Source organism: Osmerus eperlanus, chromosome 20, assembly GCF_963692335.1.
Source record: "Osmerus eperlanus chromosome 20, fOsmEpe2.1, whole genome shotgun sequence".
Lineage (NCBI taxonomy): Eukaryota > Metazoa > Chordata > Actinopteri > Osmeriformes > Osmeridae > Osmerus > Osmerus eperlanus.
Window position 1 is genome coordinate 9,492,428 of NC_085037.1, and position 21,998 is coordinate 9,514,425.

The 21,998-nt window shown below is 41.2% G+C and overlaps 3 protein-coding genes and 2 non-coding genes across 6 annotated transcripts; 2 read left to right on the plus strand and 3 right to left on the minus strand.

The window, feature by feature from the left end:
• Positions 1 to 3,515: 3,515 nt before the first annotated feature.
• Positions 3,516 to 7,757, minus strand: stx12 (syntaxin 12). 2 transcript variants are annotated; one of them, XM_062486961.1, is made up of 10 exons: positions 7,679 to 7,757; positions 6,873 to 7,018; positions 6,695 to 6,764; positions 6,153 to 6,252; positions 5,789 to 5,926; positions 5,561 to 5,604; positions 5,336 to 5,441; positions 5,049 to 5,121; positions 4,841 to 4,923; positions 3,516 to 4,630 (listed from the first exon to the last, which is right to left on the minus strand). In XM_062486961.1, the coding sequence occupies exons 2-10, from the start codon at positions 6,970 to 6,972 to the stop codon at positions 4,538 to 4,540; spliced, it is 807 nt and encodes a 268-aa protein (XP_062342945.1). In that variant the 5' UTR covers positions 6,973 to 7,018; positions 7,679 to 7,757; the 3' UTR covers positions 3,516 to 4,537. The 2 variants fall into 2 exon arrangements, with proteins under 2 accessions (XP_062342945.1, XP_062342944.1); XM_062486960.1 differs by having other exon boundaries at positions 5,789 to 5,968.
• A 53-nt stretch (positions 7,758 to 7,810) lies between these two features.
• On the minus strand, positions 7,811 to 10,708 carry LOC134040831 (tRNA selenocysteine 1-associated protein 1-like). The gene is made up of 8 exons (XM_062486959.1): positions 10,548 to 10,708; positions 9,976 to 10,073; positions 9,759 to 9,858; positions 9,587 to 9,639; positions 9,370 to 9,501; positions 9,164 to 9,280; positions 8,803 to 9,035; positions 7,811 to 8,635 (listed from the first exon to the last, which is right to left on the minus strand). Exons 1-8 carry the CDS (start codon positions 10,569 to 10,571, stop codon positions 8,472 to 8,474), a joined length of 921 nt encoding a protein of 306 aa, XP_062342943.1. The 5' UTR covers positions 10,572 to 10,708; the 3' UTR covers positions 7,811 to 8,471.
• A 1,042-nt stretch (positions 10,709 to 11,750) lies between these two features.
• On the minus strand, positions 11,751 to 19,805 carry sacm1la (SAC1 like phosphatidylinositide phosphatase a). The gene is made up of 20 exons (XM_062446252.1): positions 19,726 to 19,805; positions 18,512 to 18,609; positions 18,020 to 18,094; positions 17,739 to 17,866; positions 16,318 to 16,467; positions 15,764 to 15,823; positions 15,609 to 15,642; positions 15,413 to 15,514; positions 15,198 to 15,283; positions 15,007 to 15,093; positions 14,849 to 14,917; positions 14,675 to 14,754; positions 14,488 to 14,586; positions 14,245 to 14,383; positions 14,002 to 14,071; positions 13,808 to 13,880; positions 13,628 to 13,721; positions 13,405 to 13,497; positions 13,208 to 13,265; positions 11,751 to 13,097 (listed from the first exon to the last, which is right to left on the minus strand). The coding sequence occupies exons 1-20, from the start codon at positions 19,752 to 19,754 to the stop codon at positions 12,961 to 12,963; spliced, it is 1,761 nt and encodes a 586-aa protein (XP_062302236.1). The 5' UTR covers positions 19,755 to 19,805; the 3' UTR covers positions 11,751 to 12,960.
• Positions 19,806 to 20,912: 1,107 nt separating this feature from the next.
• On the plus strand, positions 20,913 to 20,981 carry LOC134007092 (small nucleolar RNA SNORD52). The gene has a single exon (XR_009927995.1). It is a non-coding gene; the product is annotated as a small nucleolar RNA SNORD52 (small nucleolar RNA).
• Positions 20,982 to 21,416: 435 nt separating this feature from the next.
• Positions 21,417 to 21,484, plus strand: LOC134007091 (small nucleolar RNA SNORD52). The gene has a single exon (XR_009927994.1). It is a non-coding gene; the product is annotated as a small nucleolar RNA SNORD52 (small nucleolar RNA).
• Positions 21,485 to 21,998: the final 514 nt, after the last annotated feature.

A 21,998-nucleotide genomic window follows, 5' to 3' on the forward strand; every position in this document is an offset into this window, starting at 1 on the left:
GGGTACAGTTGATCTCTCCTCGTTGTTGCTGGAAACACTGACGATGTTGGCGAATCTTCTGGAACAAGTGAGGTCCTGACAGAGGAAACATGTATCTCCTCAATGTTTAATTAACCTCATTCCCAAGGTTACCAAAATAAATCTTTATCCACGTTTGTTTGTTTTCACTTTTTTAAGACCACACATGGACCAACACAGGTCTGCCCCAATCACAGTGAGTTAGTGGTTTATCCTGCATTATAAAATGGAGTGTGCTGTATTTTAAATGTTACATTGTGTCGACCACTGGATGTATATGTATGCACATGTATCATTGCTGAGAGGAAAATATTCAGGATAATACAAAAGCCCAGTGGAAGTGAAGAAAGGGAAGTTTATTACAGGGAACAGGGAGCTGAGGTTCCTTCAGCCCTGAGGAACGTCTTCTGGGAGCCTGGGTGGAGCTGATGACAGAACTTCATGCAAAATAAAACATTTCTCCCTAATTCCCCCTCCTGGAGAATTAATCTTCCCTTATTGTCATCTTGATAGTAACCAGAGAGAGTGGAAACGATAAAGTACTGTCTAGGGATGGTCCTCGGTGTCAGCAGGGATGGTAGTCCACTCAGAGGATGTTGCCAGGGGGGTTCTTTCTTCCAGTCATTGCGTGACTATGGAGGGCTGGGGCTCAGTTGCCTGGTTGAGGGTGGGGTCCAAGTTACTGCCCATCTTGTTAAGTCTCCAGCCAAGCCTGTTGTGATTTGACAGGGCTCCACTGACATGGGGCATCTAGAGGCCCAGGACCACCTCCTCCACCATCACCAAGCGTGACCGACATCTGTAACCCATTGCATCCCCTAATTATCCTCGGGTGAACCTCATGGAAAATGCGACACAAGCCATTGGAATGTAAACACAACCTGTTGAGAACTCCCATTTATGTTCTTTCTGTTGTGCGCTGAGGACTCCATTTTGTATTAGTTCATATCCAGTGTCAGGGTGTGTTGGTGAGACATTCCTCCACTAGTTTGCATGGCCAGCTTTTGTGTAAATATGTTCTTGGATACATGGATTTGCACATGGTGCATGTCAATGTACCATTTTCCATCATGAGGCTTGCACTGAAGGCACTGAATCGTGCGGTCCGTAAACAGTGGAATGAGAAGCGTTACACTCAATTTTGCGTTCATGGTACTGCAACTGCAAAATAATGACACAAAAGCAAGCATGTGCACGCATGAGCAAAACAGGTAATTGTGCAGGGCTGCAGGACAGCTGTTGGTTATGTTGGTGAAGAGCCTTCCCCCAAACAAAAAGCTACTGGTTTCTAAACTCCAGCCAGAAGCTTCCCAGCATCCAAAAACAAGCAATCGGGACAGGAATGTGCACGGCACAACAATTCCAAATGCTGAAGCAATTATGGTGAGTCAACAGATCTGGAGAAACCGTCATCAAATCCTGTATGTGCTAAAACCATACATTCAGTCAGTGATGAGAACATACAGTACAATTCCAGTCCCACTCCACATGCTGTAAAGCAGCTTACATTTTTTGGTATATCATGTTGCACTGCTTTCACATGAAACATTATGGCTGTATGGAAACCACATACAGCTTATGCTGGTGATGTCAAGGTTTACTGTGTCGGCTTAGAATGGGTCTTGTTTTCATACATGTGATTTTACATGGTTCCAGTATGTAAAGTACAAACATTGCTAGATTAGTTCTGGTATTTGACATTACTACCCTCCTGGACGTGTTCTTAAAAAATGGGTTGAAACGGCATGACAAATCTGAAAAGATGGAATAACAATGCACAAGCCAAAACAGCGTCAAACGAAGATGATTGAGTTGGTTATCAATCATGAGAATGTCTTCAAATAAAACTTCATGTGTCGCAGACAAATCAAAACATTCAACGTTTTACCTCTCAAAGCTGTAATGACAGCTTGTGTATTATGTTTTATGTTGTACATTTATATGTATGTAATGTTTTAGTTCCAGGTATCCAACTAGTGAGGTGGGAGAGGGTCAACAGCTGGTTCTAATACAGCGCTGGACTTCTGAAGAGCTCTGCATTGCCACCCCTCCTTGTGTTCAACCATGTCAGGGAAAACCTACCTCCACTCTGCTCTGGGTCAACCATCTACAGCAGTAAGTGAACAAGACATCCAATAAAAAAAAGTCACCAAATACAGGACACCAAAAATGTGTGCGAGTCACAACCAAGACATGTGAGTTCCCTGGAGTAACAAAGAACGTAATGTTTCTTTCCTACTCCCCTCCTTTTATCTTCCTTCTCACGCACCCCTTGCCTCAAAAAGAGAAATGGATTATTGAAACGGCCAGAAACATGTTGCTGTCGTTGTCTCTTTTGTATCCAGACCAATAAACAGGGAAGTCACACAAGCGTGTAAAAATAATAACACAAATCAAATGGCAGATACATTCATTAATAGCTCTCAGGTAACTAACAGCGAATTTGCCATGCAATGCATAAGTAATTCACATCACAACTGACAATTCTTGTTCCTCAATCAGAAAATAACAAAAATAAACATTGCAGCATGACATTTATTGGTCCACATCTGTATTTTTTTTTTTTACTGTTCTATAATTTAGGGTGGATAAAGTCAATGCTTGATGCTGATAAGACAGTACAATGGCTGGTGAATGGCCACATAGCAAAAGCAAATAATGCAGATCCTCAGTTCTGTCTGATTTGGCGTGTCAAAATGACACCTAAAAAAAAGGGGTGTCAAAACATTCCGTGACACCTCCTCACAGGGCTTAATGGCTCCCAGACCAGGATGTGACATCATGCTACACTACCACTGAGCTGTGCGGCAACGCCCCAGTCGTTTCCCCTCACACACCTTCCCCAGGAAAAAAAAGAGGTAATATGATATTCATCCTAATTAAAGAAAACCAAACGGTATTCACGTTCTTTGGCCTGAGACGAGTGCTGTGGGCCTCCCTGTTACACCACTGAGAGATGGGGCCCCATCATTCAGCTCACACCATGTCTGTGTGTGTGTGTGTAGGGGGGGGGGGAATAAGGGAGAACATGGGGTCATATGTGCTGAAGTAATTGACATTCCCTCAAAACATTAGGGTGAATTGACAGGCCAGGTCAACTACACAGGCCTAAGGCTCATCAGTGGACCCTGTTGGTCCTGGGAGACCAATAATACTAAAGCCTTGTTATTGTATAACTGAGTCCTATTGATAACATCAATGTTTAACACATTCTCGTCAAATCAAAGTAGCTTGTGATGCACTTGCATTAAACACAATAATGAGCATGTCTGTGTAATAGAGCAGGCCTTGTGTAGGGAGGTTGAGAGGTGATGAACTGCAGCCTGATGAGGACCTTCTTTATCTCAGGCTGACTAAGGGCTATAACATCAATGCAACACTGACACCTGCTGGTTTGCATCATCATTGCCATTGTCTGATTGCAAGGCCCATTTCAACATTGTGTACAGAAGTGAACACTCTGCTATAGTGTTCAAAATATTGAAGGGACTCAAAACAATATTTTAAGATGTTGATTTTATTTATGTATACTGATAGAAGTAATAGAAATCAATAAAAAACAGGTAGACAATTACTGTTTTACAATTGTGGTTGCATTTTACAGATCTCTCTAATTCTTACCTGAAATAGTCACAATGTTTCATCTAACATTTGTAATATATACAGACTTCACAAATGGTATCAGTTTGTACTTCTGTTATCTAGCACTTTTAAATCGATGTCCATCATTTCAAGAAGTCACAACCATCCACAACATAGGCCCCATTGTTGCCATGGTGTTTAAAAGGCATAAAACATTAAGAAGGTGCATACCATAATACTAATGCAAGCAGGTCCCTCTTGCAACAGTGTTAATTATATCAAGAAAGTTTGTTAAGCAGGAAAACGTTTTGACAAGACCATGTTTTGTAATCATTATAACTCATTTGACCTGAGCAATACAAGGACTTAAACCTAAAACGGAGTGTGGCACTCTGAACTGTTTACACCATATGCTGCCAAAGATTTACAGTTTACAAAACGCATTTTTACCCCCCAAAACCCAGAGATGATTTGCCTTTATCAACATTGTTTTTTTCTTGAGGATTCCCATTATTTATTTATTATTTTATATAATTCGTCATAATAGAATGCTCTTAATAGCCATATTATAACAACAGATCTTGCTTTGAAATTGGATGCTAGTGTTAGTGCAGAATTATCACAAGAAATGAAAAGGACACAAAATAAGCTTTTACTTTATCCCCCCCACTCCATCCTAGCGTACTGCCTTTATGCTGATTATACATGTAGTGTCTGGTCAGAGATACAGGAGGCTAGTGTGAGGGCAGCTGGGCGTCTCATTTCACAACACTACCTAGACTCATCGTTTGTTCCTACGCCCGTGTCATTGTTAACCCTCCTCTTTCAGAGAATCTGACTAGAGACTCCAACAAGGTGCGGTAGGTCGGGGGGTTGGGGGGAAAGTATTGTAATAAATAAAACTGTGAAAGAAGGAGTTGTGGAGTGCCAATTCTCTTCATTTGGCAGCTTGCCATATAATGATGCCCAGTATGACCAGCACTACAGACATGACCATGGCCAAGATGCACATCTTCTTGCGGGACTTTTGCTTTGGGGAAAAACAAAAAGTTAAGAGGTGTTTGTTTAGTCACAGTGATCATACAAAATGTGAGAGGATCCAATATGGATGGTTTTGACAGTGTGCTATGACTCCATGGCATCTCGACTGGGCTGTTGGGATGGAGGGTCAGGTATACCTGGTAAAACTGATGCTTACCTGATATACCTGACCATACCACCTGGTATACCTGATGCTTACCTGGTAGTAGGCTGCTCTCTGGAGCTGCTCCGCGCCTCGCTCAACATGAACCTCAGCATTTTCAACGTTTGCCTCTATGCTATCTGCAGACAGAAATGCACATTCAACATCACCATGCATGTTTCGGTGTTGCAAAACCAGACCAAACCTAAATAAATTGGTCATTAAATAAGGTGTTATTGTGATTTTTATAACAAGTTAAACTTACCAATCATCTCTCCCTGGTCATGGATCATTACAGCCAAGTCTTTAAAGATCTGGTTCACATCCAAGATGTCCGACTGAAATCAACACAAGACAACTATCTTTTAGCCATGTCCAACAGGTCAACCGTCTGGTTCCAATCCTCTGAATCATATGGATTTTCTCCTCAGGACGGGGGAGATTAGGAGCACTAAGGAGGTCGATTTACTGAAGCTTCGGGATCGATATAGAGTTTGTACTCCTCTACACAGTGGGGGGTAAAAACCCAACAAGGCTACAGTGAAGTCTCACCTCCAGCTGTCTAATGTTTGTTTCTCTGTCTTTGATGAGCTCCAGATCTTCTTCTGTTATGGCTGCCTCCTCTACCTGGGATGAGGTCTGGCCCCAGTCCTCTTGGCTAGACACAGAGAAGGATACAGCGAGTCAGAACCAATACAATCCACCTAAAAGATCCAATATAAACGATTGATTGCATGGGAATTATGGAGAATGTAAAAGAATTGTGGATGCACGTACTTATCAAAGGACACCAGCTGTTCATCATTGGCACCCTCGTCAGCCTTGAAGGAGAGTGGCAACAAAAGTTAAATGTGTATTCTAGTGCACTGTCTGCACGTCGCAATCATAATATCACGGCAGGTTCTTATCCAAATGCTACATCCTTATGAAATTTTTTTTTTAAAAGCTGCTGCTTATATTCAATATTATATTACACAACAATGCACATGAGAGTGTGGAGCTTACAGAGAGGCGGGATCCTGCCCTGGCTCTGGCCACAGACTCCTTCTCCTTCTCCGCTGCGCGACGTTGCACAGCCTGGAAGTTGTTGAGGGCTGCGGAGAAGTCGTTCATGAGCCGGTCCTTCTGAATCTTCTGCTGTCTCTGAGGATGAGGATCAGTGTTGATTCCCAGCTCCCTAACTAACTGTATTCAGGGGAAATGCATACACTCAAGCATATTTCTTTTGTTTGTTTTTGTTTTCCATTGTGCATCGTCTGGGGTTTTCAAACTGTCAAATACACAATGATTTCAAATATATGTCACATTTCTTGAGATACTTTCTATTAAGGTCACTAGCCACACATGCATGCTTATGCATGATACTTACTTGCTCTGATGGCGATGAAGGTAGGGGGACAGAGCCCAGATCTTTCAGGTGTTTGTTGGTCTCCTTGGCCAGTTGGTTTGTATAATGCTGTATCTGCTGCCTGGGGGGACATATGTAGACTTAGAACTATAATATTACAGTAAACATAGACAGCTCTTCTACACAATTAGCACAACAAAGATCATGAAAAACATTGAGATGGCACAAGATACAGTCAGACCCTTTATATGTTGCGAAGCTTAATTACTTCACATTGGGCCAAAATTAGGCTATACTTCTGCAAGGACAAAACTTTATCTGAAGTTCAGTGCCTGAACAACCCATGGATAATAGGATTTGAAAATGTGTAGATCCCCATCGTGTACATTTCAAACTATAGTAACACACTGACAGTATTAACTGACATTTGTAATTCAATTTTAGCTATTTAATACAAATTTAAAATTATTGTATACACATTGATAGTCCCATTCAGATGAACGGTAGGGTTGTTCAGAGTTGAGAATGTGCAATCCGTGAGGGAGCGAGACGAGAATTCTTACAGGCGATCCTGCAGTTCACTAGTGTCCTGCCGCGTCCCCAGCTGATTCACCATGCTCTTTATCTGAGCGGCTGTAAATGTGAAAATTGTTCGTTAACATTAGTTTAAATGTGTTATGGCGACTTGAAACGTTAAAGAGGGGATTCCAGTGGAAACACCAAATCTTTAGCATTACTCACTGTTCTGTGTGATCTTCTGGATGTTGGAGCTGCATGTTTGTATGAGGGAATTGAAGTCCCGTGGTAGGGAGCGATAGCTGTCCGCTTTAGCGTACGACATGTTGACAGAGTCCTCTCAGGTATGTGTGTGAGTGTCTCTGAAAACTCTGGAAAACAATAATGAACTGTTATACATTATTGGTAGCTACTGATTTAGCTAAATAATTATGCCATGCCAGAGAGCTCTCTCTCACAAACCTAACTGTCCCCACCCGTTTGGTCTTTACACGACCATAACACTGTCAGATTAGATAACACAATGCATTTGCCACACATTTATGGGCAATTGACGTATTACTTTAGCTATCTTGCCAAAAGGTTTCTTTCCACATCAACTTGCTAGTTAGCCAGTTATCTAGCCAAAATTCTAGTCTAACAAGCTAGAACTACAGTAGCTACAATAGGTGACAACAAATCAGTCTGTCAACAGAATGAACCACAGGCTTGTGTCTATGCGTCTCCGTTTCCATATAGGTACTTGACTAGATTGTCAAATTGACATGACGTGGTTGACTAACGTTTGCACTACTAGTAGTGAACTGTTGGTTAGCTACCGTACCGCTTGGGACTAGTAGTACAAGCTAGTCTAATGCTACAGTAGCGGACTGCTAGCTAGCTAGCTAGCGATGAGCTGGCAGATAGATGCGGAAAGCTAGCGAACTAGCCACATACTAGCTAGTAGCTAGCTGAGCCCTCCGCTATATTCCCAATGCTAATACGTATAATTTAATATAAATGTATATAATAATTAAAACTGATAATCTTACTTGACTGGAACAACAAAACATCCGCTTAGCCTATGTTCTTTGGTCCAAAAGCTAAGCTTCACGAATTGTCCGACGTCAATACGTCACTACGTAAATGACTCCCATGGTAATAAATTGAACCTTAAAAATGTGTTCAGATAAAAAGGGCAGTTTTATTTTATAAACATACTACTCACCACTACAATTCCCCACGTTCACTTTAGACTTAGTAAACAGTACAGTGCATGGTTAAAATCATGCAAACTTATACCCTTGTGTTGGTCATATTGCCTCAGATTCATTACATTGGATTCATTCTTACAGGGTCCCTTCTGGCTATGAAAGCCCCTGCCTCTATTCAGTCACTGGGCTGTCTCGTGATTCTCATGTGCTTTGGTGCTGATTGAAAATCTCGAGAGGTACAGACACTAGCCTTCAACATTGGGGAACATGTTCTCTGTTATACTTGATGTAACCTTTTAACATACTTTAGTTTAGCAATTAAACAAGTCTGTTCATCACAAACACCAACCAATTACTAATTTGTTCAAAAGCATAAGAAATACAAACATGGATTTATTCTTTGGTACAGGATGAGCCATTAGCTCATCGTTGTTTATAAAGACACATGACAAGAACAAATCCATGAAATTAGCATACCACATAGTTGTAACATAAAATAATGTGTGTAAGCAGTTGGGGGGGAAAAATAGTTCTTTTTGAAAAGTCCATGGGGGAATTTACCTGCCTCGTACAATGCATGAAACTACAAAGATTGGTACTGATGGTCATATTTCCTTACGGCTCTCATGTCTCAGCAGTACATAGGCTCTGGCAGGCTAGTCGTCGTTTCTAAGACCTGTTCTGTTGTATGCTCCAGTGGCTGCCAGTGGCACTCAATAAGCGCATCATACAATTCCTCACTGTGTTCCATGAATCTCCTGTTCGCTTCAATCACATCCAGTTCTGGGTTAGGATCTGCAAAGGAGCACATTGTGGTAAGTAGTATCCAATTCCCAATGACTTTCTAAACAGGTGGGTCATTAATTAGGGGTTCCCAGAAGGAGACACTGATACACAGCAATTTATTCTGGGAGGTATCTTGACTTATTATGATTTAAATAACTTAGTGGTAAGTTGCATACCTTCCAGACCATCATCCTCAGGAGCTTCATGTTCCTGTCCTGGGTACTGTGAGTAATCATACTGGTTATAGTTGTAGCCTTCATAGCCACCTCCATTCTGGTCATAGCCCCAATTGGAATAGTAACCAGAGTATGGTTGATGCTGTTGCTGGTTTGGGTACTGGTGCTGGTTTTGGCGGTAGTTTCCTCCATTGGACCCCCATGTTCTGTTTTCTGATTGATTATGCCTGGTTCTGCAAAGCAGGTGAGAAGGAGAAGACATCAGCTACTCATCATCATTTACTATTTTTACTTTATTTTTTAGGGGAAACTGGGACACATAGCTTTGAGGTTTCTTTCACACAAACAAACCAACACTCACTTGTTAGCTGCTAGGCTCAGTCTAAGCGGTTTGCCCCCGAGTCCTACAGCACTCTGACACTCCTCTAGCGCCCGCTTCTGAAGCCTCTGGTCTGGGAACTGAACAAAGCCACAGCCCCTGCAAAGAGAGTTAGTTGATGCTCTACAAGTGAACCATCATCAACACTCAGTGAACTATATGGGCCTCTAAGGAAATCTTGAACTCACTTTGAGTTGCCCATGCTATCTAGCACCACCTTTCCCCCACGACAGGAGGGATAGCGATTGTAGAAGTACTCATACAGCATCCCATCATCAACTTCTGGTGTGAGATCTCCCACAAACAAAGAGTACACTGGGCTACAATACAAAGAAATTAAAAGTAAGTACAATATATCCACAATTTTCCCGATGTGACAGATGTAAGGGCTGATGGAGGACATACCCGCTTTCTCCTTGTTTCCCAAAGGTAGCACGGTTTAACTTGAACCTTCTGGGCTGTTGAAACAAGAGTTTAGGCTTATTTAATCACGTCTGATTTGATTAGGATCTACTATATATGCAAGTCATTACACAATTCTTAAAACACAAACTAAATAATAAGGGGAGGAACTTACTGGTGTTGCCCCAGGTAACGCTTTGCCATTGATTTTACGGAGACACCTCTCTGCTGTGGCTTCATCTGCGAGCTCAACAAAGCAGTAACCCAATGCGCCCCTGGAGTAGGAAACAGTGTATAATTAGTTACTGTATATCTACAGACATTGCGAAAAAGTAATAATTTGCTACAGTCATATATTTAAGTCTACAATTATTATAATATTTAGTACTCACCCTGTCATTTTGTTGCGTATGATCCGTACACTGACGACTTGTTCCCCCATGGTCCCAAATGCTCGATTTATGAATTTCTCGTCCATATACGGCTCCAACTTATAATGTAAAATTTAAATCGTTAAATATTGATAGTAAATAGCCACAATATGTTTATAAATACGATATAGTTAACTACAAGCCAACTATCCAGCTTTAAATACCACTCTGCCCAGTTGACTTCATTATCAAGATGCTGATCCAAACTTAGCTAGCTAGCTATACATCAATAATATCTGCAGATGAATATCGCTCGTCAAAATCTATAGCAAATTAGCCAAGTAGATCAGCATCTGACTATACATGCACATGTCAGTCATCGTCAATTTACAGTTCTTATATTTCATTGTTAGCTAGGTATTATTCGCTAGCACAAAAACGCCCTGCCAATGCATGGAATAAAAACTTGTAGTGCAACTTAAATGTAGCTAATCTAGCTGTTAGCCTACTAGCTAGCATTTGATTGCATCTGCATTCACAAGAAAATAGTCACAAATCAAAAACTAAATAAAGAACTACATAAGAAAACTCACGTTGCCCATCCACAGTGTGCTCATTTTTTATGTCTAAACTTGTTGCTTTAACCAAATAAATGTTATAACATCTGAAAATGTTGACCCAAACAAAACACATGTAGCTAGCTTACTAGCTAAAAGAAGTGTGGCAACATCGATGAAACTGCGTCAGAGAACAAACTTGCCTTCATAATAAAAGTCCAGATTACTAGATCCGAAAGGATAAAATTAAAAAAAATACAACCATGAGTGTAGCGAGGCTATTTTTATCGTATTTTATTGACAATTAAATAAACCACTTGTTAAAATAATCCCAGAACTAATTTTCAGAAACTATCATCTATGCGCAGCAGGGTAAATATGGGATTCGGCAAACTGGCATGTTATCGTTGTTCTGGAGAATTCAGTTTCCCCTTCCTTGCGCGTGCGCGAAATCACCAGCATCACTGTATTGCTTTATAAATAGTCAAACCAGAGAATGTCTAATATGTGTAATATCTATCCGTAGACGGGCTCTGGTCAAACGTTATATACAGGGGGAGGGGGGGGGGTGACTTTCCTCAGGCCTCCAGGGAAATCTGTTCCCCCCTGGTGTTCTCAGTGTTAAAGATTGATGTATAGATGAAACTTGTTATAATGGCATACTTTTATGTGGCTTTTAATTGCAAACATTATAATACAATTTTGCAGATTGGGTCAATTATTTTCAACACTGTTAAATCAATATTCTGGACAGATGTTATTATTCTACTAACCCTGCCTGCTGTAGAAGACACATTAAATGAATGTTGTCTCAGAGTTTTTTTTGACAATTTGCTAACAGTAGACTGCTAATAGATGTTCACAATAATATCAGTAATCTCTTCAATACTCTGTGTAAAATACATAATGCATGATAACAAGAATGTTAGATACACATTCTATCCAAGTGCATAATGTACAAATTACAGAGATAATTGTAAAACAGTAAGAAGCTTAAGTAGGTCACTGGTTAACCCCTTATTTCTTTAATATATACTACTTTTGAATAAGTGTTAAAAACAATCAGATAAATCAAGATTCCTACATGATTACAGTAACTATCTGACATGGAATGTAAAAAGAGCTGGGTAGTAAACACAAAGGCAAACCAACAAAACTGTTTATGTTCCATAATACTGTAAGTCTGAAATCAACTCCAAAACCAGTGCAATATTTAAAAATCATACTCAGAAACGTTAATGATGGATAAAGTGGAATGATTAAAATGTCCATCCCCTTCTTTATTTAGGGGCAAGCTTGTAAGGCAATGGTCTCAGTGTGATTTAGATTCTGTATCTAGAGCATGACACAATCTCAATATACTGTGAAAGATATATAATACATAGTATACAGTATACAGAAAAAACACTGTCAAGACATGATGACTACATAGATGTACTGTTTAGTATGATTTACATCAACTTATACCATGGTCTGGGTGAATACTCGATACATCAACATAATGGGTCTTCATAAAATCAACTGGATCTTAATATTCTTTCATACCACCCATTTTCACCACATACAGTACTATTTGCAATCAATTTTATTTAGACTAAAAGTGCAGAAATTATATGGTAAGATAAGCAAGAAGCCCTTACTAAAATAGAATCACAATAAATACTAGGCATGATTATTATATTAATAGGAAGACGTTCCCTAAACCCTACACCCAATTTCATAATATTCCCGTCTAGTTTAGTGTTCTTACAATTTGTAGTAATAAGGCTTGAATCTTTACATTCAAGATGATAAAACTTGTGAATATGCACTCATTCTAACAGGTGCCATTTCTTTTTAGGGTCAGTTTCCAAGGAAAACTGTCAAACTTCACCCAATATTAAATTGCTATTATTAATCTCCATTGAACATAAAGTAGGATTTGGTCTAGGTCATAACTTTTCAGGAGGAAATGCTTTCAGATGTACCCAATTGTACAGCTGTGGGGTTTTCTTTTGTGTTTACCTCCTGACTGTAAAAAGAATGATACAGCATTTTACTAAAGTGCCATCAAAGATCCAGAGACCCCTTTTAGAAACTGTTATCAAGTACCTTCAGTTGACTAAACTATTGACATGCACTCTTATCCACCACCACACACATCAAGTGGAATGAAACATCATACATTCTAAATGTACTAGCAGCTAAGGAATGTGAAACAGAAAGGAATACCTAACCCAAGTATAGGAAAAGTGTGAGGGGTACAGTTGGGGAAGACTGGTCTGAGAAGATGCCCTGTGTTTGCTGCATGACAAGGTGAAGCTTTGGATCAGCGACCCCAAAGAAATTCAAGAAGGACATTATGGAGGGCAGGTCAGTACAGAGTCCAGGCCTGGACCAGCTGGGAGGAAGAGGAGGATGAAGAGGTAAACAAGTCAGCTGGACCAAGCTGCTTCCCACACAAACACATTCAGTCCATCTTTTCCTTCTGGACTAGCTTGGGGGCGTCCACAAAGTCTCGGCCATTGAAGACTATGACAGCAGCGGTGACTGCACACGCTGTACCCCAGAACAGCACATAGGCCAGGGTCTCAGTAAATGTGTCACCTAGGATAAAAGACAAAACTCATCAGTGGCATTATTTATGATGGCGATCAGGACAGAGGCAACACATTAGCATGTTTATCCAGATGGAGGTGCGTGTGAAATAATCTCACCAGCCAGTAGGAAGCTGATGATGCACATAGAGAAGGCTATCACCATGACAATAGGCAGCTGCAAGAGAAAGAGGAACATTGCACGTTACTCTCTCTGTACAGAGGGGACGGGGTGGATGGTAGATGGAAGAGTCCTCCCCCTACTTCTACTCAGACACAGCACATTCTTGTTTCAAATGTGAGCTATGATTACTGACCGTCAGGAACTTCCAGTCCTTCTGGGCGTGAAGTGGGGTAGGGCCATCTGACTCATCCACGGAATAGTTACCCAGGAACAGGTCAATGGAGTCCTGTAGAAAGAAAAGTTAAGCCATCATCCACAGAACTGGAAAAGGGTAGATCGGCGTAGGTCTAACTTTCTCCTTTTTTCACTCTCCCAGATCATACTGGGATGATATAATACATATTTAATCAAAGCACCTGTCTGAAGCCATCAGAGAAGTTGTTCTTGTAGTAGCGGATCATGGAGTTCCAGCCATCCATCACCAGGCCCCATTGGGTCCGCTTCCCTGTCCTAATGGAACAGAATTCATATCAGCCTTGAACAAACAGGCAGATAAAGTGCACAGTGGCTCTAGGTGTTTGTTTTAATAGTTTTACCTTGTGAAGTCAGTTTTCAGTGCTCCTGTGCCTGCATACTGGTTAGCACAAGCGTTAGCATTGTCTGCCCATGCTGTTGGATAAGACAGAAACAATGTCAGAGAACAGTGGGGGAGAGATAGAAGAAAAAACACTTTCCTAGGACATCTACAAGTAGTTTCAGCTTTTATTAAGGTGGGCCATTCCTCTATTACCATTCTTATAGATCTTCTCAAAGTCAGCCTGCTCTTCGATCTTCTGTCCAACATGGAGGACACCCATCCTCTATGGGCAATCACAAAGGAAGCAAGGGTTAATCTGACTGACACAGGGTATTAAGATAGAAGGGACAGGGGGGCGCCAGTATGAATAAGTCAGTGACTGACAGTGTAGAATGTGGAAAAACAGCTGTTTTGAAAGCATCGATGAGACAATTTCCTTCCTTTTTGTCATCCTACCTGCAGCTGGGACTGTAGGGAACGTCGGGCCAGCAGGCTCTGAATGACGTTGGTCCTGTCCAGACAGTCCATGCAGTTACTGCGGAATGTCCCCTTCTGCTGAGCCACCACCTTCCCCTCAGAGTCCAGCATGAAGTAACTAAGAAATAGAAAGGGAGAGGGCCTTGACAAACTCCTCCAAACTGTAATGACATCCAGAATGCTGTTTGTCATCCACAAGCTGGCCAAAGGGAATAGGGTTACCTGTAGTCATCCTGCGCGTCAGACACTTTGTTCACCAGGATCTGGAGACGGTCCCATCTCATCTTGCTGCACTCCTTGTGGAAGTCAAATGCTATGTACCTAGGTACATTAGAAGACATTGAGATGTGCACGTGAGATTGGTGAATGCCAAGTAAAAGACACATGATTGACCGAGGTGTAGACCTACTCTATCATGTTGTTCTCCATGCCAGTCACCATCTTGGCAAAGGCCTGCTCCAGTGGTTTCTCAGAGCCTTTCTGGTTGACCTGGTAGATAAAACAACTTGCTGTGTAATTTGAAAAAAGAAGCAGTACACAAGTAATAGATATCTACGGATAATTTCTAAAAAGAGTAACTTGCCAAGTTCAGGATAGTTTGCTTCCCATAGATGAGGACCTGGGAGTCAAAGTGTCTCTGGAAACCATCCAGCTGTGAAAGACAAGCTGATCATTGTTCCATATTCCAGACAACATACGAAGGAGCAAAAATGACTGATGCTGTACATGTAAACCACCTACGTGATTGGTCGTTTTGCTGATCAGAGGCTTGGGCTTATATTTGAGGTTAGGCCTCTGAGACCAGAAGAAGGGCATGGAGCCTCGTGTCTGCAGAGGAAGAACAAGGAAATAAATTATGGATTGACATTTTATGCTACCTCCGTTATTCGAGAAATGTGCCTAAAGAGGGCAGGAGGGTGGTTATTACTTGCCTGGACAAATGAAGCCCTTCCTCCATTGTATAAAACAATCTGCTCAGTCTCTACAAAATTAGCAGCGTGGCCCTCAGAGTCAATGCCTGGCAAAAAACAGCAACAGAACACAAGACATTGCCATCAGTAAGGCATCTCAATTATCTATATAGTCCAACAATAATGGTCTCATTGAGCCAAACTGACTTGTATTGTTTTTTTTGTGGGCGGGTTACCTCTGACGTAGTACCTGACACCAGCCCGGAAACAGCTCCTCCTGGATATCAGGATCCACTCAAAGATCTTTCCATTGATGCGACATGGCTTCATCACAATGACTGCACCAAGAGAGTCAAGGACAACTCACAACACGCTGAAGGACATTGCGTAATGCTTGTCAGTGTGGCGAGTAAAGACATTAGAAAAGGATACACCCATGAACAACGGGGATGGCAAACTTGTGGAGCTGTCAGGAGAACATGAGGAACTTCTTAAAAGCATAAACCACAGTATACACTTGTTGCAGGGCTATTAGCCTAGTTCATTTCCAGATGGAGAAATTGTGATGTTTGTTAAGATCACCTCACCTCTGGCTGTGTAGAAAAGTCTCTTAGAAGGTTTCCATTCCACACAAACCTCTGGTCTGCCTGCACACAAAGGAGTCAGTAAATATCTCTTTCATCCATAAACATCAATATGTAAATGTCTCTAAACCAGCCAACTAAAGCTTCATTCATTCCCACAACATCAGCACTTTGTGTAAATTGTGTCTTTCGTCATGACTTGATCAGGTGGAAAACACGTTTCTGTATGAACATCAAACCAGACAGGTTTTGGGTTTAGGAGAAATGGAAATAACAGCTGTACAGTGTGTTCCCTCTCACATCAGAAGGAGAACATATCATGAGGTTACATAAACCAACAATGACTCCATAATCTTTCTCAGGGTGCCTGAGTATGCTGTATGTGTTAGTGTGTGTGTGTGTGTGTGTGTGTGAGTGAGTGAGTGTACTGATGCATCCAGGCAAGGAGTATGATTTACATGACTTTCAGGAAGGCCAAACGCCACTGCCAATCTGACACCCCTTCAATATGCAGAAGCTATGGGGTAGGCATCACGCTCTGAGGTCATCGCTCCTACCCTCTCCAGAAGGCTGTTCTCCTGGAAGTCGGGGCTGGTGTTGGCCAACCTCTGCAGGGTGTGGGTGAGGTCATAGTCCGTGCAGAAATAGAAGCCGTCTGTGGTCAGCACATTGTTCATCATGGACAGGAAAGTCTTGTTGTCTTGAGCCTAAAAAGGATAGGAAGATTATGTTTGTGCACCTTTTTGTATAATTATAATTTATAAGCATCAAGTGTGTGTGTGTTTGTAAAAAGCTGGGATTTGTCATCAGTTATTTCACTACACACGCGAATGAAAACATTCTCTTTTTAATGGTCAGTTTTCAAGATAGTGTCCCTGATTGCCATTTGAAGTACCGGTAAGTACCTACAGTAATCAAAATCAGGTGCTGGTATGAAGCGTCCTAATTCTACTAATTAAATAATCCCTTTCCTGTAACAATACCCTTGTGTTAGGAGGCAGCCTCAGCCTGATCCTTCATGCCCCCTTCCCTCTTTCCCCTCCTTTGTGGAACAAAACCAGCTGGACTTTGTGGCACGTGTAGGCACCAGTGCCTTATATCACACGTACTGTACTGTAGCTAGCGATCAATCACATGCAGGCTTTTGTCAGGCCTTTCCACATTTCTGTTGGGCTAATAGGATCGGGATGCTAAGCCTGTTTACCGAAAGAGCCAGGAAGAGCTTGACATGACTCTACACCTCCTTATCTCCAACAGCAACACCGCTACCGTTGCTTTCCTGTACAGCTGCTCCTACCCTGCCTCGTCAGCACTCTGCCTTCCTTTTTTTTGCCCTACAAAGCAGTGATGTTAGTGTACTCTCCGTCCTCACTCACAACATAGTAGCTATCCTCTCCCATCTCTTTCAATTCCTTTCAATGAGTCCCCAGAACACATAAATGCATAGGGCAGATGACTTTACACCAAAACATTTAAGATGATAATACAATTATTATCAGTCTACATAATGAACACATATCTAATACTTATTCAGCCTAGGTGAAATATTATGAGTGAACCCTTTTTGCAGTGGTATTATTCATACTGTTAGCTTCAGCACATCGCTTTAAACTGAGCAGGTCCAACATTAGTGACTGCCCAGTCTCAGGCCAGGTCCAGGCTTTCAATTAGTGTAAGGAATAGCAACTGTGATGAATTATGTAAACCGCCTGCATTACTGAAACTAGATACCACAGCGTGATTCCAACGGAGGACAATAAAACTGATCCTGTCTAAACACTGGGTCCCCTCTCAGTGCAAGCTACTGTACTGCCGTCAAAGCTGTCCTAGCTTCAAGGACAGGGTCACAGAACGGAGATGTCAGTGAACTCAGGTGGGGTGTTTATCGCCAGCACTGTTATTTGTCACAATGGTTGAATACTTATGCCAACCGACTAATCAGACTCGTTGGACAAAAAGCAAAAAGAGTGTTAGTAACCTGGATCTCTGTGAGGTGGAGCATGGTCTTCTGATAGGAGATGATGTCAAAATCAACAGCCTTCCACACAGCATGGCCCAAGAGGCTGCCCACGTTCCTCTTCTTGGTAATGACAATGAGGTACATCCCTATGCATGGAGAGATGGTTTAGACTAATGAAGTAAAGTAAGAACGTATCTCTTTCCATTGCTCTTTTTCTATCCATCTATCTATGCAGTGTGTTTCACCGAGCACAGTATGTCCAGCATGGTGACAGTGCTGTCGCAGACACTGTTACAAACCTGCAACGAGGTGAATTGTTCCCATAATGCCACAGATGGGCCTTGTGACGGCTGAGGGAGGGACATCCTTTTTTCCTGAAATAAATACATACGTAAGCTGATCTTTAACAAAAGGCTTCTAACTACATACACAAGACATGAGCATGTAAAGGGGCCCATTTTCTATTTCAGTTGAACAGGTTCATCAAATGTTCTCATTCCATTGGGTTAAAAAAAGAACAGTCACTGTAATTAGACAAAGCACTCCAATAGAAATCATGACTGAGCAAAAATGATCCTACGTGAGTCGTAATGAAAAGCAATGGGATGGCGAGAGCTAAAGTAAGGGCAAATGCCTTGATGATTTAACACACTAGGATTCTAATGGTACCCTGCCATCTCTGATGAGAACAGTTTAAGGTAGGGTAGAGGGAGTATTCTTAAGCTTTCACTTAATAATATTCCACATGAGATTGGTCCACTCCATTCTGAAAGTCTATGAGGCAGTTTCACCTGTCAGGGTCATCTCTGACGACACCCTATCAATGGCCAAGACAGCATCTGCACCATCGTCACATGCTTCGATGAAGAATTTTTCTGGAGTGGTGTGCCTGCAGGAGGATGAAATATAAATAACAGAATTCCAATTCCAGTGTTACAATAATGACAAAGTCATTCTGTCACCTGCACTGCAACATGATGTGAACGGGATCTGAATGTTCAGGCTACCACTGTTAGAGCCAATCCAACATCTGGAGAAGTAACATTTTACATCTTATTCTATTTGTGAGAAGCCAAGAAAGCTTGATATATTGCTTGTTGCCACCTGCACTGGCGATAGCTAGTCTAGAATCTGTTAGTCTAGGTTGAAGATTACATTATTAATTTTTATAAACTAGTACCTTACATAATTATTCCACAACATTAGGGCCCTTCTATTGGAGTTTATGAAATTCAATGAGGAATGTAAAGCAATAGAAAAAAGCCTAACGCATAGCAAGTATGGCTCACGTCTAGCCTAAGTCCTCCATTGTAAAGTAATGTTTGCGTTACAGGGTTGAACAATCCCCATGTCAAGCAGGAAAATCTTGCACCAGAAATATGTGGCCTCCTACTCTCTAGTGCCCTAAAACGTTCCCAACAGCTTCAACATGGTCTTAAACTCGAAAGAAAAACCAACGTTAGGTCTATCGTTGAAAATGCATGCAAAATAGGAAACACTCAACACTTGCATGTGTCGTTTATGATTTCCTATATATGTGAGCACAATAACAGTGAGCGTATTAAATTAACCAGTTAAAGCAAAACCATATTCGCTGACTCCACTTGAGTTCCACCCTGCCTGTAAGCCCAGGTGACTGGTTCATGATCTGCTTCTGACACTTGGCTAGTCCAGAGACAGTTTGAGAAGGTGATCACATCAGCCTTAGATCACCAGATAGAAAAGTGACAGTAATACAGAATAATAATGTGTCACCAAGATCCAACTTGCCGACCAGTGTTGTGTGATGTGGTATGGATCGAGTAAATCAATCGAGGCAAATGCAAACTCTGCATTTGCGAGAAAGGCAAGTTCAGTTCAATCTCATTTTATGTCTATCGTCTTTTGATAAACATAACATGGTTTGAGCAACAGATCATCCTAAATCTCTGTTACTAGACACGTAAATAATGCACACTTCACTGTGTTTGTATATTTCATTAAATAAAGTACTTCGGTTACTTACAAATTGAATCTTTCGTAGGCGGTCGCCATCTTCACTTCATGTAACTGACTTCCGTGACGTACAATGAAAACCTGTAGTGTGGGCGTGGTAAAAGTGTTCAGTTTTCAACAAAATAACGACCCCTCGCGGCAACCAACTAGATTACAGCAGTTTCTTGAATGTAACATGTACATTCATTTGAATTGTCTGTGTTTTAAAATAACGACAAACCGATTAACAGTCCAATTGAATATACTTGAATGAATAGGTTAAGTTTTGTATGGTTACAAATGAAACAGGCGGTGTGTATGGCCGCCATAGAAAAAAGCAGGACCCTCTATAAAATCCCTGTACATGCGTCGTGAAGACCTCTGCTGATCATTAGCTTGAGTAAGGAAGTCGAGGTCGGCGTGCTACGAAGACTAGAGAAGGATGAATAATATTATACAAATTTGTGGCGTTTTACGAACCATCCAAACAGAAGCGGATATGTTATATTTAAAATGTAGCGAATATGGATGAAGGTTACAAACAAGTTGCTTTACTTGGCATGGTAACGTAAATTGGCTTGTGAACGTAGGACGGCGCCAAAACGCCATTCGTGCACACAACCACGTGCAGTCCTTTGCTCTATATGCTCTGTTCTGTAGCCTTCGAACACGTTTAGATTTAAGTTCAATTGAACCGATACCGGTGTACCGGGACAAGACATTGAAGGGCAACATTTGTTCACCTTGTTCGTTGAGGATAAGTTTTAACAAGAAGGATGCGTGTTATGATTGTTCCATTAGACTTGAGTCTAATGTAAACCAAGATCATTCGTGTGCCTCAACTGGAGTGTCGTCTCTTAGTTGCCACATTCATGCGTAGGCCTACTGAACTCGCATGACTTTCTGGTAGCCGTACACTCTGAACGGATCCCATGAGCGCATGATTGGTAAGACACTGCTGTAGCGTTGTTTTTCCCCCACAACTATGCCTATGATGATTTACTAGACTAGAGTCTCTGACTTTAACATGATGCTATTTCACAGTGCACTGAAGGCAAACTGTTAGTCTTCCAATGCAAGGATTGTTGATTCCAACATGATTCTAACTCCTTTTCTTGCACCCAAGGTTTTGATATGGACAGTGGAATGGAAGTTTCCATGCACACAGTGAGTTCTAAGACTGCCTCCCCTTTTCGATAATATGGGTTATTCCGTTGTGTGACATGATGATTTCTTAGACTAGAGTCTCTGACTTAACCGTGAAGATCTTTCACAGTGCACTGACACACATTTTGTTTAGTTTAACTAATTTGACGGCATCAGCCATTGTTAATAGCACAACGTTTCCCTTCCAGGAATGCTTGGCAACAAGGCTTCTCCAACCTGAAGTTCCACACTTTGTAAGCATAATTGGCGTTCTGATTGTTGCCATATTGATTCTACTGATGTAAACTGACGTTTTTGGAGTGCTCTGAGAAATGTGTGTTTATCGGATTCCCATTATGTGGTCAAATGTAAAACTTGTTTTCTAAAGGTAGCCAATCGTAAGGCTAATGTAATGTGCACTGATGACTCTTTCTGGAGGATATTACTTGTGTTAAACTTATTTTTTATATAAATCCATAGGCTTTGGATACATTCCTTTTTGGACCATCAGATTGACAAAGAATTAAACAGGTTTGTGGTGTCATGCTGTTCTGTTGGTACATGAAATATGACTTGTGTAATGATGATTTCATAGACTAGAGTCTCTGACTTAACCGTGAATATGTTTTACAATGCACTGAACACAGTTGGGTGAATTGACACATTCCCTTAGTCACCTGGGTGTTGTTGTAATGGTATGTGTTTTCTTACAGGACGTCATGAGACTGACATGCTATGATGCCATATTGGCAATCACGAGGTGGGTACAATAAATGAGAAGGTTCCTTATGCTTTATTGTGTAGATGAAGTTTCTAGTCAGTTTTTTTTAACAAGGCTTTTTCATGGAGTACTTCTCTCACTGAACTCATGGACTAAATATGTATAGATCATGTCTCAATTGTAAGTTAATGTTTTGGTAAGCATTAAGTTACTTATCTAATGGGAGTCATCCCAGTGTCGATGATGATTGCATTATTGGTTCAACTGATCAATATTGATGTTTACTCGCAGCGCACTGAGACACTATTTTAAAGGATTTGACTAGCTTTTGCTTTCCAGGACATTCTGTAATGTTATGATTTGTCTGCAGGGCTTCATGACACTGCATACGTTGTCAGCATGTCAATTATTTGGTGAGTATAATGAATGAAAAGGTG